Raw genomic sequence first — 14,586 nt, 5'->3', positions numbered from 1 at the left:
AAGCAAAGAGGCACTGAGTTTGAAGGTAGGCCTTGAAATACATCCACAGGTACACCTCCAATTGACTCAAATGATGTCAATTAGCCCATCAGAAGCTTCTAAAGCCATGACATAATTTTCTGGAATTTTCCAAGCTGTTTAAAGGCACAGTCAACTTAGTGTATGTAAACTCATGACCCACTAGAATTGTGATAAAGTGAATTATAAGTTAAATAATCTGTCTGTAAACAATTGTTGGAAAAATGACTTGTGTCATGCACAAAGGAGATGTCCTAACTAAACTTCCGACTTCAACTGTACAAGATAATAACAGAGTAGCAGCAGCAGTGTAAAAGAGGGAGGGGAGGGCAATGGAAATAGTCTGGGTAGCCATTTGATTAGATGTTCAGGAGTCTTATGGCTTGGGGATAGAAGCTGTTTAGAAGTCTCTTGGACCTAGACTTGGTGCTCCGGTACCGCTTGCCATGCAGTAGCAGAGAGAACAGTCTATGACGGGTGGCTGGAGTCTTTGACAATTTTTAGGGCCTTCCTCTGACACCGCCTGGTATAGAGATCCTGGAATGTCTTAGACTCCGGAGAAGCGAAGGTCGAGAGCCATGCGTCCTCCGAAACACAACCCTGCCAAGCCGCACTACTTCTTGACACACTGCTGGCTTAACCCGGAAGCCAGCCACACCAATGTGTTGGAGGAAACACTGTCCAGCTGGTGACCAAAGACAGCTTGCAGGCGCCCGACACGAGTCGCTAGAGCACGATGGGATATGGAAATCCCAGCTGGCCAAACCCTCCACCAACCCGGACGACGCTTGGCCAATTGTGCGCCGCCTCATTGGACTCCCGGTCACAAACGGCGTTAACACAGCCTGGGATCGAACTCGGGTCTGTAGTGACGCCTCAAGCACTGTGATGCAGTGCCTTAAACCACTGTGACACTCGGGAGGCCGGAGGCAGTATAGTTTTACCTTTCCTACTAGACTACTACTAGCCAAAGAGGTACTCTTAAGGAGCCCACCGTTTGTTACTTTCAGAGGTAAACTGGCTCTGCCAGCCAAAACAGCCAAATACTCAATCTAAACGTGAGTCGATTCTCAATTGCGATACGGTTCTAAAAGCATAAAGGTCCCTCTGTTTCCCATCTGTTTTCTGTAAATGAACGCAGTAACATAGAGATATGGCTGTGTGGAAACACTAACCCTATAAAGGTGTGTATCAATTTAGCCTTTTTTATTATTATTTCTCATTGATATGAAAGATAAGGTCCTTATGCTTCCAAAACCGTACTGTAAGCGATGTGTGTTAATGTTTAGACCAAGCATCGGTGCTCTTGAGTCTTATGTGTAATGGAATGGAACTGAGGGTCATAATCAAGGGCTAGCCTACCTGTCTATTTTGTGTTTGTTTTTTTACCGTTATTTAAGTAGGCAAGTCAGTGAAGCTGGGCCAATTGTGTGCCGTCCTATTGGACTCCCAAACATGGCCGGTTGTGATACAGCCTGGAATCGAAGCAGGGTCTCTTATGATACTTCTTGCACTGAGATGCAGTGCCTTAGACTGTTGCGCCACTTAGGAGCCCATCTATGTACATTCTTGATTGTTTTTTATTAATACATCTAATATTTGATAGTACAATTATACTCCTTGTACTATTTGGGCTTTATAATAATGGTTGGATAAAGGTTCGATACGTTGACAATCCATAGATTGAGGAATACCAAGGAGTGTCTCTGGACAGTGTATTGTGAACAGGGCAGGGAAGAATGAAATTGAAAAAAGGACGGGTGTCCTCCTTCCTGTATGTGACGAGCAAGCGTGATGACGTTATGAAACTCACCTGAACGCTGTACCGCCAAATAGGGACATCCCTTTTCTGTGTTCTTCAGGTTGGTTTTTCAAGGATTTTATTTAGTTCATTCAGATCGGCTGATAGCGTCAAGTGTTTGGAGCCAAATTATTATTGTGAGTTGGACGCCTTTACGCGAGTTGCTGGGACTTGTCTGAGACGTTTTACAGGTAGGATAGGAATTAACTACCACCTTTCGAACACAATTTCTCAAGCAGATGTTGGGGATCTACAAATTGTTATCTCTAGGCGTGAGTTGAAATCATTTGCTCGAATGTTGTGACACCTGTGTTGGCACATTGACACTGTTTTCATGAACATTGCAATCTCACAGAGGTCGCGAAGCTTACTTGGTTTACAGCTCTGGTTTTACTGTTTTCACTTTCTGTCATGTCATACAGTGCCTAAAGAAAGTGTTCACACTCCTTGACTTTTTACACAATTTGTTACAGCCTGAATTTAAAGTGGATTGAGGTGATTATTTTGTCATTGGCCTACTCGCAATACCCCATAATGTCGAAGTGATATTATATTTTTCAAAATTAATTAAAAACGAGCCTAAATAAATTAAGGAGTAAAAATGTGCTTAGGTGACAAGTTGCATGGACACACTGTGTACAATAAGTGTTTAACATGATTTTTGAATGACTACCTCAAATCTGTACCCCACACATTACATTATTGCTAAGGTCCCTCAGTCGAGTAGTGAATTTCAAACAGATTCAACCACAAAGACCAGGGAGGTTTTCCAATGCCTCGCAAAGAAGGGCACCTATTGGTAGATGGGTAAAAAAATTACAAATCTAACATTGAACATCCCTTTTAAGCATGTTGAAGTTATTAATTACACTTTGGATGGTGTATCAATACACCCAGTCACTACAAAGATACAGGTGTCCTCTAACTCAGTTGTCAGAGAGGAAGGAAACCGCTCAGGGATTTCACGAGGCTAAAGGTGACTTTAAAACAGTTACTGAGTTTAATCGCTGTGATAGGATGGATCAACAACATTAACCTAATTGACAGAGTAAAAAGAAGGAAGCCTGTATAGAATACAAATATTCCAAAACAAGCATCATGTTTGCAATAAGGCACTAAAGTAATCCTGTAAAAAATGTCCTGAATAGAAAGTGTTATGGTTTGGGCAAATTCAATACAAAATATTACTGAGTACTGAGGGTGGACCTGCCTCCTCACCCTACTGGTTCTGCCACACATGCAGGTTTTTGCCTGCCAAGGAGTTACGCCACTGCATTACCAAATGGCTGCATCTTCCCTTCCATTGTCTACTTGATGCTTGCTTGATAAATTAAATCTCTAATCCACTAGTTTCATTTAAATTCAAGGTTGCTTTTTTTAACTGACTTGCTCAAGGAAAAGTCTCATTCAAACTATCCAGTCATGGTCATCAGATCAGCGTGAATTCCTTGAAAGATGTTTAGTGATTGTAGTTTGTTGAAATGGTTTTCCACACTGTGTAACCGACACAAATGACACAGGATCCACACACATTAACCGCAATGAGCATAATATTGAGTCAACAATTGTATTGTTAGTGATTAAATTACCTGCTTTGTGTGTGTATATAAACAATCCAAAAAGTTGTCTGTAAGCGTCAGCAGCAGTTCAATGAAGGTTGAAGGCCCATGGTAATTAATCACATTCACTAAGATTACATGCCTCTTGTAGTTTTCAAACGTGTTGTGAAATGGTTGCACAATGTACATACTGTGCAATATTGTAAGTGGTAGGCCTAAGTAATCCCTCAGTTCAACTGAGAAAATTGGCCCACTGTAATTACACTGTGGGTTCTGGCTCTGCAAACCACCATTTACATTATATACAGGATGTTTACTTTTTTTTCTTCTTCACTTATGAAAATGATCTTGTTAGTTTTGTGTTGCTGTGTTACTCAACTCTTGACCAAACCGCACATCAGATGTATTTTACACGGTAATAACAGTGAGTCTTTGTGGACCACAGGCAGGGCCCAATCAGTGTTTTCTTTTACATTCCAAAATACAGTAGATTAAGATTTCAGGCATGCTTCATTAGCGTTCTGTGAAGAATTCTCGCTATACATTGTGGTGGAACTAGGTTTAATATAGTAAAACATTTAGTCATAGCTCAGCAACACTCACATGCACTGAAAGCATAGTAAGCTTCCCAGTAGTCAAGTAACAGTAGTTACAATATGTAGGTCTGTTGTGTGCATTTTTGAGAAGCACAATATTTGTTCCAGTTAGGAACATGACATATATTTGCCTGTGTGCTAGTGCAGTTGGGGCCTACTGAGCAGTCTCTCTCTGAGTGAGTGATCGTTTACCTGCCGTAGGGGCACACCTGTTCTTAAGTGTTTGCTTTTGTTACAGCCTTCTCTATGACATGTACTCAAGTGTTGTTTTTTTTTAACTCTACCTCTTTCCCTCTGGTCTGTTAATAATTCAGGATTTGTGCCCAAGTCTGGTGTAGAGGCCTAAACAATAAAAAAAAAACATATACTTAAGGCAATGAAAATAAAAAAAGTGAAGAAAAGATTTGTGATTCAAAAAGGGTGTGTTATGACTGTCCAAAGGCCAGGAGTTCCAGGAAGCGGAGTAAAAACAGTGAGACTGTTCTGTTCTTACTTCCTTTTTACCACACCCAATTGTCACAATACTCAGACTGGAAGGCAACCTTGGTCCTGCAATTGGCCTCTGAAGGCCCTTTAATGACTAATCTCTATTTTTCCCCTCCCTCTCCAAGCAAACGGAAGATTAGAAGGAAGGTAGACCAGGTAGAAGCAAAGGAGAAAAATCCAGCCAGAAAACACCTGTGCTCTAAGCCATGCATAAATGTTTTTTATGAAGAGATACAATCTAAACTCTCGTTCCTCTCCAATCGCAAAGCACAGTGACAGTGGCCTATATAGAGAGCCCTTTGCCAGGGCCTTTTGTGGAGTAAATACCCTGTCAGTTAACAGCCCAGTGTACTCCATTCCTTCTGGTAACCATAGTGCCAGGCATGACTAAGCCAGCCCCGTAACCTGGGCTTCCATGGGAAAGTAGTACCTAACTGCTCTCCATTAAGTATGGGAATAGGCCTGTGCACTGAGAGGAAGGATCTCTCAGCAACATTGGATATATGATTATGAAATTCCTTTTGTAAACAGGAAGGGGCTATGTGTCATTTGGAGAGTTTCTCTATAGCATCACACTGTTCCCTGTCACCTGGACTATGTGGGGACAGGTTATCAGTGGTGGTGGTGGCTTGCTGAGATAAGGTGCTCAGACCAGAGGTGACTCAGCCATATTCTGTCAGCAGGTTGTTGTTGGAACCAAACAGGACGTTGCTGTTTTGTCATGAATCTGACACAGGCGCTGAAACTCGTCACTTATTCAGTGACACCACCGGTAAGAGTACACTCAGTCTATCCCTTTTTTGTAGCTTCTCTTTGAGCTCAATGTTGGCTTGAGTAGGTCAAATCAAGTTTGCGTGAAATTGCAATAAGAGAGGATGAGTGACTTAACTGATAAAATATGTTGGACTGATTTTATTGTTGTGTAGAATTTGAATCGGTATCTATTTTGTGTTTGTTTCAATGATTGACTTTCCTACTGAATGTCACCATCAGTGTCGGGTTGGGAAGTGCTAAAAGGCTAACATGTACAGTTCTGATCAGACCATGTGAGTTTACTGGCTGTAACTCCCCCTTAGTGATATGATTTATCTGCTCTCAAAATATGTATTTTCAAGTTTCACATAACTATTCATCTAATGACTGGATTACAGTGACTCACATTCTGGAGTATCTGTCTTCATATTTTCCATCTAAACCTCTTAAGGTGTTTTAAATGTGGGGCTATATGGGGTTTTACTGTGGCAAATGTGGTTCTGCCTTATATCCTTGGCAACAAAGGGCAATATAAAGTGCTGTATGAGTGGCAGAGGGGGTGGAGCCTCCCATTGATCCAGGTGGGGTTTGTTTCTGTAGGGTGATTTTTCTGTGGTCAGTACTCATTAGCTATTGATAACCTGGCTCCCCTTTCAACCAGACTGCCGACTCAGGGTCATTTTGGTGAGGATTTTTTTTTTTATTGGATTTGAAGCACTGTCTGGATCTTGAATTTCGTTTCCCCCAACATGGATTATGATATGGAAGAGAGAGCAAGTTGTTTTAGCGTAGAGGAGGAGTCCACAGGTGTGTTGCTAAGCTGATCTCCCAAAGGGGAATGGAAGTGAGATTCAGAGAAGTGGTGAGTACAAAGGACACCTCTTTAATGGTCTTTTATGAAAGGCAGAAAAGTACCTAAGGATTTTGTTGCTACATTGAGAAAGTGTGGTTTAAGATTATGTAAAAAAAAATTAAAAAAATAAAATAAAAATGTCACCTTTATTTAACCAGGTAGGCCAGTTGAGAACAAGTTCTCATTTGCAACTGCGACCTGGCCAAGATAAAGCAAAGCAGTTCGACACATACAACAACAGAGTTACACATGGAATAAACAGACATACAGTCAATAATACAGTAGAAAAAGTCTATATACAGTATGTGCAAATGAGGTAGGATAAGGGAGGTAAGGCAATAAATAGGCCATAGTGGCGAAGTAATTACAATATAGCAAATAAACACTGTAATGGTAGATGTGCAGAATGTGTGTGTGTGTGTATATATATATATATATATATATAGTTATATATATATATATATATATATATATATATATAACTGTGCAAGTAGAGCTACTGGGGTGCAAAGGAGCAAGATAAATAAATACAGTATGGGGATGAGAGAGCCCATCCAACTATGTGCAGTGATCTGTGAGCTGCTCTGACAGCTGGTGCTTAAAGCTAGTGAGGGAGATATGTGTCTCCAGCTTCAGTGATTTTTGCAGTTCGTTCCAGTCGTTGGCAGCAGAGAACTGTAAGGAAAGGCGGCCAAAGGAGTAATTGGCTTTGGGGGTGACTAGTGAGATATACCTGCTGGAGCGCGTGCTACGGGTGGGTGCTGCTATGTTGACCAGTGAACTGAGATAAGGAGGGGCTTTACCTAGCAGAGACTTGTAGATGACCTGGAGCCAGTGGGTTTGGCGACGAGTATTAAGCAAGGGCCAGCCAACGAGAGCGTACAGGTCGCAGAGGTGGGTAGTATATGGGGCTTTGGTGACAAAACGGATGGCACTGTGATAGACTGCATCCAATTTGTTGAGTAGAGTGTTGGAGGCTATTTTGTAAATTACATCATCGAGGATCGGTAGGATGGTCAGTTTTACGAGGGTATGATTGACAGCATGAGTGAAGGATGCTTTGTTGCGAAATAGGAAGCCGATTGTAGATTTAATTTTGGATTGGAGATGCTTAATGTGAGTCTGGAAGGAGAGTTTACAGTCTAACCAGACACCTAGGTATTTGTAGTTGTCCACATATTCTAAGTCCGAACCGTCCAGAGTCGGTTGGACGACCGGCAGGTGCGGGCAGCGATCGGTTGAAGAGCATGCATTTAGTTTTACTTGCATTTAAGAGCAGTTGGAGGCCACGGAAGGAGAGTTGTTTGGCATTGACGCTTGTCTAGAGGTTAGTTAACACAGTGTCCAAAGAAGGGCCAGAGGTATACAGAATGGTGTCGTATGCGTAGAGGTGGATGAGAGGATCACCAGCAGCAAGAGCGACATCATTGATGTATATAGAGAAAAGAGTCGGCCCGAGACTTTAACCCTGTGGCACCCCCATAGAGACTGCCAGAGGTCCGGACAACAGGCCCTCCGATTTGACACACTGAACTCTATCAGAGAAGTAGTTGGTGAACCAGGCGAGGCAATCATTTGAGAAACCAAGGTTGTTGAGTCTGCCGATAAGAATGTGGTGATTGACAGAGTCGAAAGCCTTGGCCAGGTCAATGAATACGTCTGCACAGTAATCTCTCTTATCGATGGCGGTTATGATATCGTTTAGGACCTTGAGCGTGGCTGAGGTGCACCCATGACCAGCTCTGAAACCAGATTGCATAGCGGAGAAGGTACAGTGGGATTCGAAATGGTCTGTAATCTGTTTGTTGACTTGGCTTTCGAAGACCTGAGAAAGGCAGGGTAGGATAGATATAGGTCTGTAGCAGTTTGGGTCTAGAGTGTCTCCCCCTTTTGAAGAGGGGGATGACCACGGCAGCTTTCCAATCTTTGGGAATCTCAGACAAGTCGCTCTGGATAAGAGCGTCTGCTAAATGACTTAAATGTAATGTAAATGATACGAAAGAGGTTGAACAGGCTAGTGATAGGGGTTGCAACAATTTCGGCAGGTCATTTTAGAAAGAGAGGGTCCAGATTGTCTCGCCCGGCTGATTTGTAGGGGTCCAGATTTTACAGCTCTTTCAGAACATCAGCTATCTGGATTTGGGTGAAGGAGAAATGGGGAGGCTTGGGCGAGTTGCTGTGGGGAGTGGAGGGCATGGCCACCCATAGAAAAATGCCTCATTCTAAAAGGGATTAAATGTTTTTCCTTATCAATCTACACACAATACCCCATAGTGGCAAATAGAAGACCGATTTTAGTTTTTTTTGCGAATACCTTATTTACATAAGTATTCAGACCCTTTGCTGTACGACTCAATTGAGCTAAGGTGCATCCTGTTTCCATTGATCCTCCTTGATGTTTTTACAACTTGATTGGAGTCCACCTGTGGTAAATTCAATTGATTGGATATGATTTGGAAAGGCACACACACTTGTCTATGTAAGGTCCCACAGTTGAGCAAAAACCAAGCCAAGAGGTCGAAGGAATTGTCTGTAGAGCTCCCAGACAGGATTGTGACGAGGCACAGATCTGGGGAAGTGTACCAAAAAAAAAATGTCTGCAGCATTGAAGGTCCCCAAGAACACAGTGGTCTCCATCATTCTTAAATGGAAGAAGTTTGGAGCCACCAAGACTTTACCTAGAGCTGGCCAAACTGAGCAATTGGGGGATAAGGGCCTTGGTCAGGGAGGTGATCAAGAACCCGATGGTCACTCTGACAGAGCTCCAGAGTTCCTCTGTGGAGATGGGAGAACCTTCCAGAAGGACAACCATTTCTGCAGCACTCCACCAATCAGGCCTTTATGGTAGAGTGGTCAGACGGAAGCCACTCCTCAGTAAAAGGCACATGACAGCCCGCTTGGAGTTTTCCAAAAGGCCGCTAAAGGACTCTGACCATGAGAAACAAAATTCTCTGTTTTGATGAAACCAAGATTGAACTCTTTGGCCTGAATGCCAAGCGTCATGTCTGAAGGAAACCTGGCACCATCCCTACGATGAGGCTTGGTGGTGGTGGTGGCATTGTGCTGTGGGGATGTTTTTCAGCGGCAGGGACTGGGAGACTAGTCAGGATCGAGAAAAAGATTAACGGAGCAAAGTACAGAGATCCTTGATGAAAACCAGCTCCAGAGCACTCAGGACATCAGTCTGGGTCTAAGATTCACCTTCCAACAGGACAATGACCCTAACCACACAGCCAAGACAACGCAGGAGTGGTTTTGGGCAAGTATCTGAATGTCCTTGAGTGGCCCAGCCAGAGCCCGGACTTGAACCTGATCGAACATCTCTAGAGAGACGCTCCCCCATCCAACCTGACAGAGCTTGAGAGGATCTGCAGAGAAGAATGGGGAAAAACTCCCCAAATACAGGTGTGCCAAGCTTGTAGCGTCATACCCAAGGAGAATCTAGGCTGTAATCGCTGCCAAAGGTGCTTCAACAAAGTACTAAGTAAAGGGTCTAAATACTTAACTGTTTTATGACCTTTGACACAAAAGTGCATAATGTTTTCATTACATAATGCTGCATTAGCCTCGTTAAGTGGTGCATATAACTTTGTTGATGGTGGGAATGGCATGTCTCATTATTGAACGTCAATTTTCTTGACGGTTTTAAAATTAAATTTGTTCATTATGATCAATTACACCTCATAGCACAAACTGCTTAATACTATTTTAGAAATATACTTTTCTTTCTTTAAACATACTTTTACACAATGTTGTATGCATCATAAATTGTGAATTCCCAACAATCCTCTAAAAAGAGCCATGTAGCAGTATTCAGTTCTAACTTGCAACACAAACACTTGATTAAAAAATGTACTCATCAAAATGTCTGACTACTACTTTATTTAAGTGAAGGCATAAAACATAATATAATCAAGTAAGAAACTTGATTTAATAAATGTTAGATTGACTTATTAGTCAACTTGTAAAAACTCAACTTTGGATGAGCACAACACAAATACAGTAGTTATATTTACTGAATAACCTAGTTTGTTTAAAGTACTCAAACATTAAGTGATAAGAACATCTGAGTAAAGTACCACTTATGATTGAGTTCTACAAGCTGTTGAAGATGTTTTGAGTAACTACTACTCAATTGTTTTCTTGACTGCATTTAACCTACTCATGTTATTTCTGACAAGTTTCACAAGCCAAGATTGTTGATTGGCAGAATCCTAAGCAAAATGTACATGCTCAATAATGCTTTTATATGTGCTTAGAAATCTCCACTTGTTCACTACCCTTTGACGATGTAGTCATATCCTTTTCATACACAGACCGAAATCCCACAAATGTACTATGGCTGCTTTTTTTTTTTTTTTTGAAAGTGATAGGGGTACTAATAAAACCCACCTAAAGACCTAGTCATGATTCCTGCATTTGACAGTAGCTAGGTTTCCATCCAATTGGTGACAGTTTAATGTGAATAATCAGAAATAAAACAAATGTGCATTTTCTCATCAGAGATGTTCAATCCAATTGACTTGTTGCAGATAAATCTGTGTGTGACGTAGTGCACATAAAAATGAGGTTAAATTACCATGTACTGAAAATTAAAAAAAATACACATTAAATGGGTTTCCATCGCAAATGGTTTTGTCACTAAAAATGTGTTTATATAGCGAATGTTCCCACTCTGGTATTGGCATGTGTGCTTTAACCAACAGCTCGCAAATACAGTGCGTGTATAGCCTACATATTGAGCTTATTATGGAGAAAAGAGAGATTATTTTAATTGGGCTCTGTGGGTTCACGTTGGGCTTATTGAAGGACCTCAGTGGGCAAATGTGTTATACCCCACGTTTAGCCCAGGTGGGTTAACACTTGGGCCCCCCCCATGTTGTGTATCCACATTGGCCCCACATGTGGTTGCCATGTTGGGCTTTATGTGGGTTCATGTTGGGCTTCATAAGTTGTGAAGCCCAACATGGCAACTGCATAACATGGCAACTGCATAACATGGCAACTGCATGGGGCAACATGGATACTGAGGAGAACTTTGTGGGCCCCTTGTGGTTGTACAACATTGGGCCCAAGTGTTAACCCACCTGGGCTAAAACCTGGGGGCCATGTGTGTTATCGTACTTACCTGCATGGGTCCCAGGTTTTTACCCAAATGGGTGTGTAGTGACCTATATTGGCAGTAAGTAGGCAGTAAAATGTGGATTTCAATTGGGCTGCCCACCTGGGACCAAACTGGTTTTGTTCTCAGTCTCCATGCAGGGCCCAGATGTTCCCCGAGCAAAGCGTTCTTAAGAGATGACAAAAGCAGTTCATTATTATAATTTTTTTATTATAGTATATGCTCAGATCAAATAAAATGCAGGAATTGTGTTTACAGGTATAGGTCAATTTAATTACAAATGTACACATTGGTTTCCTCACACTGTATACAGTCCCAAAAATGTGCATGTCAGCAGTGAAGTTCTCAAGATTTCTGTACTGAAAGTCCTGTGTTCCCCAATCTTGGTCCCAAAGGGGTGCACGTGTTTGTTTTTGCCATACTACTCACATACCTTATTTAATTCAGGCTTGATGATGTGTTGAATCATGTGCACTGCTCTCGGTCCCCAGGACAAGAACTGTGAAACACTGCAGTACAGAGCAAAAAATGTAATGATGCAAATTATATGCAAATACCATTTTGCTCATTTGCTCTGTACTGAAAGTGCTCGATCTTGAAAACTTGACTGTTAACATGCACCATTTTTGGTATTATATTTACAGTGGACTAATGAACAAAGTACTACAAGAAAGTTTTTTTTGTAAAACATCCCTGTCAGAGCACCTACCACTCTGTCGAGTAACTTTTGGTCCATCGCCTTCACATCCTGGACAGTATTCATAGTGTAATCAGCCCCCTCGGGTAGTGTTGCTGTTGCCATGTTACCACTGTCAGGTCCTGACTCTTCTTCATCCATGTCTGAGTCCGTCTGCAGATCAGAAGTCTCCTCTGCCTTTTTTAAGTTTGATCTGGGCCTGTTCATAGGTAGCTGTGAAAATAAAACGTCATTCCGTATTTAGGCTACTGATCTAGTGCAACATTTCAGAATGTATCCAAGGACTCTTAGCTGAAACGTAGTTGGGTTAACCTTTTGGGACAGACATGGACAAACCCATGTGGGCTACAAAATGGGTCTCTGAGCGTGTTTACACAGGCAGCCCAATTCTGATGCTTTTTTCCCAATCAGATCAGCTTTGGGCTGCAAATGTAGATGTAGCCAAATGGTCACTTAAACATTTGAGGGCTGTAATTGACATACAGTAACCTTCTTATATTAAAAAAAATATATATCATTTTGAAAGACTAATCTCAATATTTTTGACCAATCAATTCAAGATCATGTGCATTTGAACTGTTCTGACAAATGGCAGCGGTCATTCTGCGTCATTTTATTTGCCTCCCTCGGTAGCTAACGTTAGCTAAGTACATACTTGGACCAAGTAGGCCAACAGCCGATAAATACAGCGAGGGACGTATAATTAGCTACTGTTGTCTTGCCTGGACATGTATCTACAACCAATGTTACCTGTACAATCTTTGGTTAAGCGCCTGAATTTAAAATTCCGTCACTTGTGCCTCAAAATATTGAATGCGCATTTCCCCCAAAAATGTGTGACAGCATGTACTAGCTGGCGACTTTTCAGGCAAAATGTTTTGAAATTTCACAAGCATAATATATGTTTTCGCAATTTTAAACCCACACAAAAATGAAAATGTTAACTTTATTTTAGCTTCCCCTCATTTCATTAGTTGGTGTTTTTACAGTGCATTAAAGTATTTATTGACCATTTTGGGAACCACACAATCCCTGACCATATTCACACCAGATAGCCCACTTACAACACACAAAGCATTTATTCAGGGCCCGTTTGGGACCCATGTTGTAGCTCACATGGGCTTGCCCATGTGTGATCCAGGTAGTAAGACCGACTGAGTCCCATAGACAGTCCCTGACCATATTCACACCAGGTAGCCCATTTACAACCCATAACAAATTGGCAAAGGGCCCAATTGGGACCCAATGGGTTTTCCCATGTGACCTACTCAGTTGCAGTAGCGGTGGCATCCGGTTTTGTGATAAAACCATCTCTGTCCGGAGAAGTCTACGACGCATACATGACCTACAGCATGGTTAAGCAAGTTAATGTTTCCCACATTATCGGACCACTAAACACCTATTTATTTAGAACCACTGAGTGACCGCAAGTCACAAAGAAAAACAGGTGCTGCCTCCACTATTCCAACTACAACATTTCAACATCATCAAATCACCTCTGCTTAGTCTAATATAGTGACAACTAAAAGATGCCAAAAACGATTTAGTCCAATCAACATAAGCTAAATATGATGTGGGTGTGTGTTCGTGCAAGTAGAAAAAACATGTTGACTCACCCTACTTGTAGAGAAATGCCAATGCCATCATCCTGTTTTCATTTCATGTTGAAATGGTCTATCACTTTGTCATACAGTACACGCTTATCTTTTTGGTTGTCCTCGGCTACCTGGCTAAAATGCTTGCTCGCTAGCCTAACTTCCATTCATGGGCAACTTCAGCTAGTTAACATTAGCCTTTTACATCTAGCTACTGTACATATTGAATTTCCATCCTCTCAGGTCGGGGGCACAACAATGTATGAATTTATGGTTGGATCCGAATCACTGTTATAATCATTGGCCAGTACGAAGAATTAAGTAAAACCACAAGTCCAAATCCCTATCGCCATCCATGGCTAATTTAGGAAAAGGACAGTGCTAGCTAGCTAGCCAGCCACCGGAGGATGACAACGAGATGCAACAATTCAAGTTGTTTCTGTCAATGACATATATGCTCAAAGAGATTTGATAGGAGAGACGACAAATCAAAGCTTGCTTCCCTTGTCACTTTTTAAAATTTTTGGCCAGGACCATTCATAGTTGAGCTCGCTTAGTTTAATGTTGATGATTGGCACTTTATTTTTTGTGTCAAGGAGTCCAAACTAGACTGTCCCTGACTATTCACACCAGGGGCCTCCCGAGTGGTGTAGTGGTCGCTGTGCCACTAGAGATTCTGGTCCAGGCTCTGTCGAGTTCGAGTCCAGGCTCTGTCGCAGCCGGCCGCGACCGGGAGACCCATGGGGCGCTGCACAATTGGCCCAGCATCGTCCGGGTTAGGGGAGGGTTTGGCCAGCAGGGATGTTTCTGTCCCATTGTGCACGAGCGACTCCTGTGGCGGGCCGGGATCAATGCACGCTGACACGGTCGCCAGGTGTATGGGGTTTTCTCCGACACATTGGTGCGGCTGGCTTCCGGGTTAAGCGGGCGTGGTCAAGAAGCAGTGCGGCTTGGCTGGGTTGTGTTTCGGAGGATGCACGGCTCTCGACCTTTGCCTCTCCCAAGTCCGTACGGGAGTTGCAGCGATGGGACAGGACTGTAACTACCAATTGGATACCACGAAAAGGGGTATTAAAAAAAAGCCCACTTACAACCTATTTTAAAAT

The 14,586-nt window shown here is 42.3% G+C and overlaps 1 protein-coding gene across 2 annotated transcripts in view; it reads left to right on the top strand.

Annotated features, from left to right (window-relative positions):
- Positions 1-1,858: 1,858 nt before the first annotated feature.
- Positions 1,859-14,586, top strand: part of LOC139539701 (tight junction protein ZO-3-like) — a 36,162-nt gene continuing 23,434 nt past the window's right edge. The window contains exon 1 of one of the 2 annotated variants that reach the window (XM_071342889.1): positions 1,859-2,010. Coding sequence is in view for 1 of the 2 variants with exons in the window: in XM_071342888.1 (XP_071198989.1) it covers positions 5,182-5,232 (51 nt within the window). In the remaining variant the exon portion in view is untranslated. Of the gene's footprint in view, positions 2,011-5,044; positions 5,233-14,586 lie in introns of those variants that run through there. The other variant, XM_071342888.1, reaches the window with a different exon arrangement.

Source organism: Salvelinus alpinus, chromosome 15 (genome assembly GCF_045679555.1).
Source record: "Salvelinus alpinus chromosome 15, SLU_Salpinus.1, whole genome shotgun sequence".
Classification (NCBI taxonomy): Eukaryota; Metazoa; Chordata; class Actinopteri; order Salmoniformes; family Salmonidae; genus Salvelinus; species Salvelinus alpinus.
The sequence above is the reverse complement of the archived record's forward strand: the minus strand, read 5'-3'. Positions and strand labels throughout refer to the sequence as shown.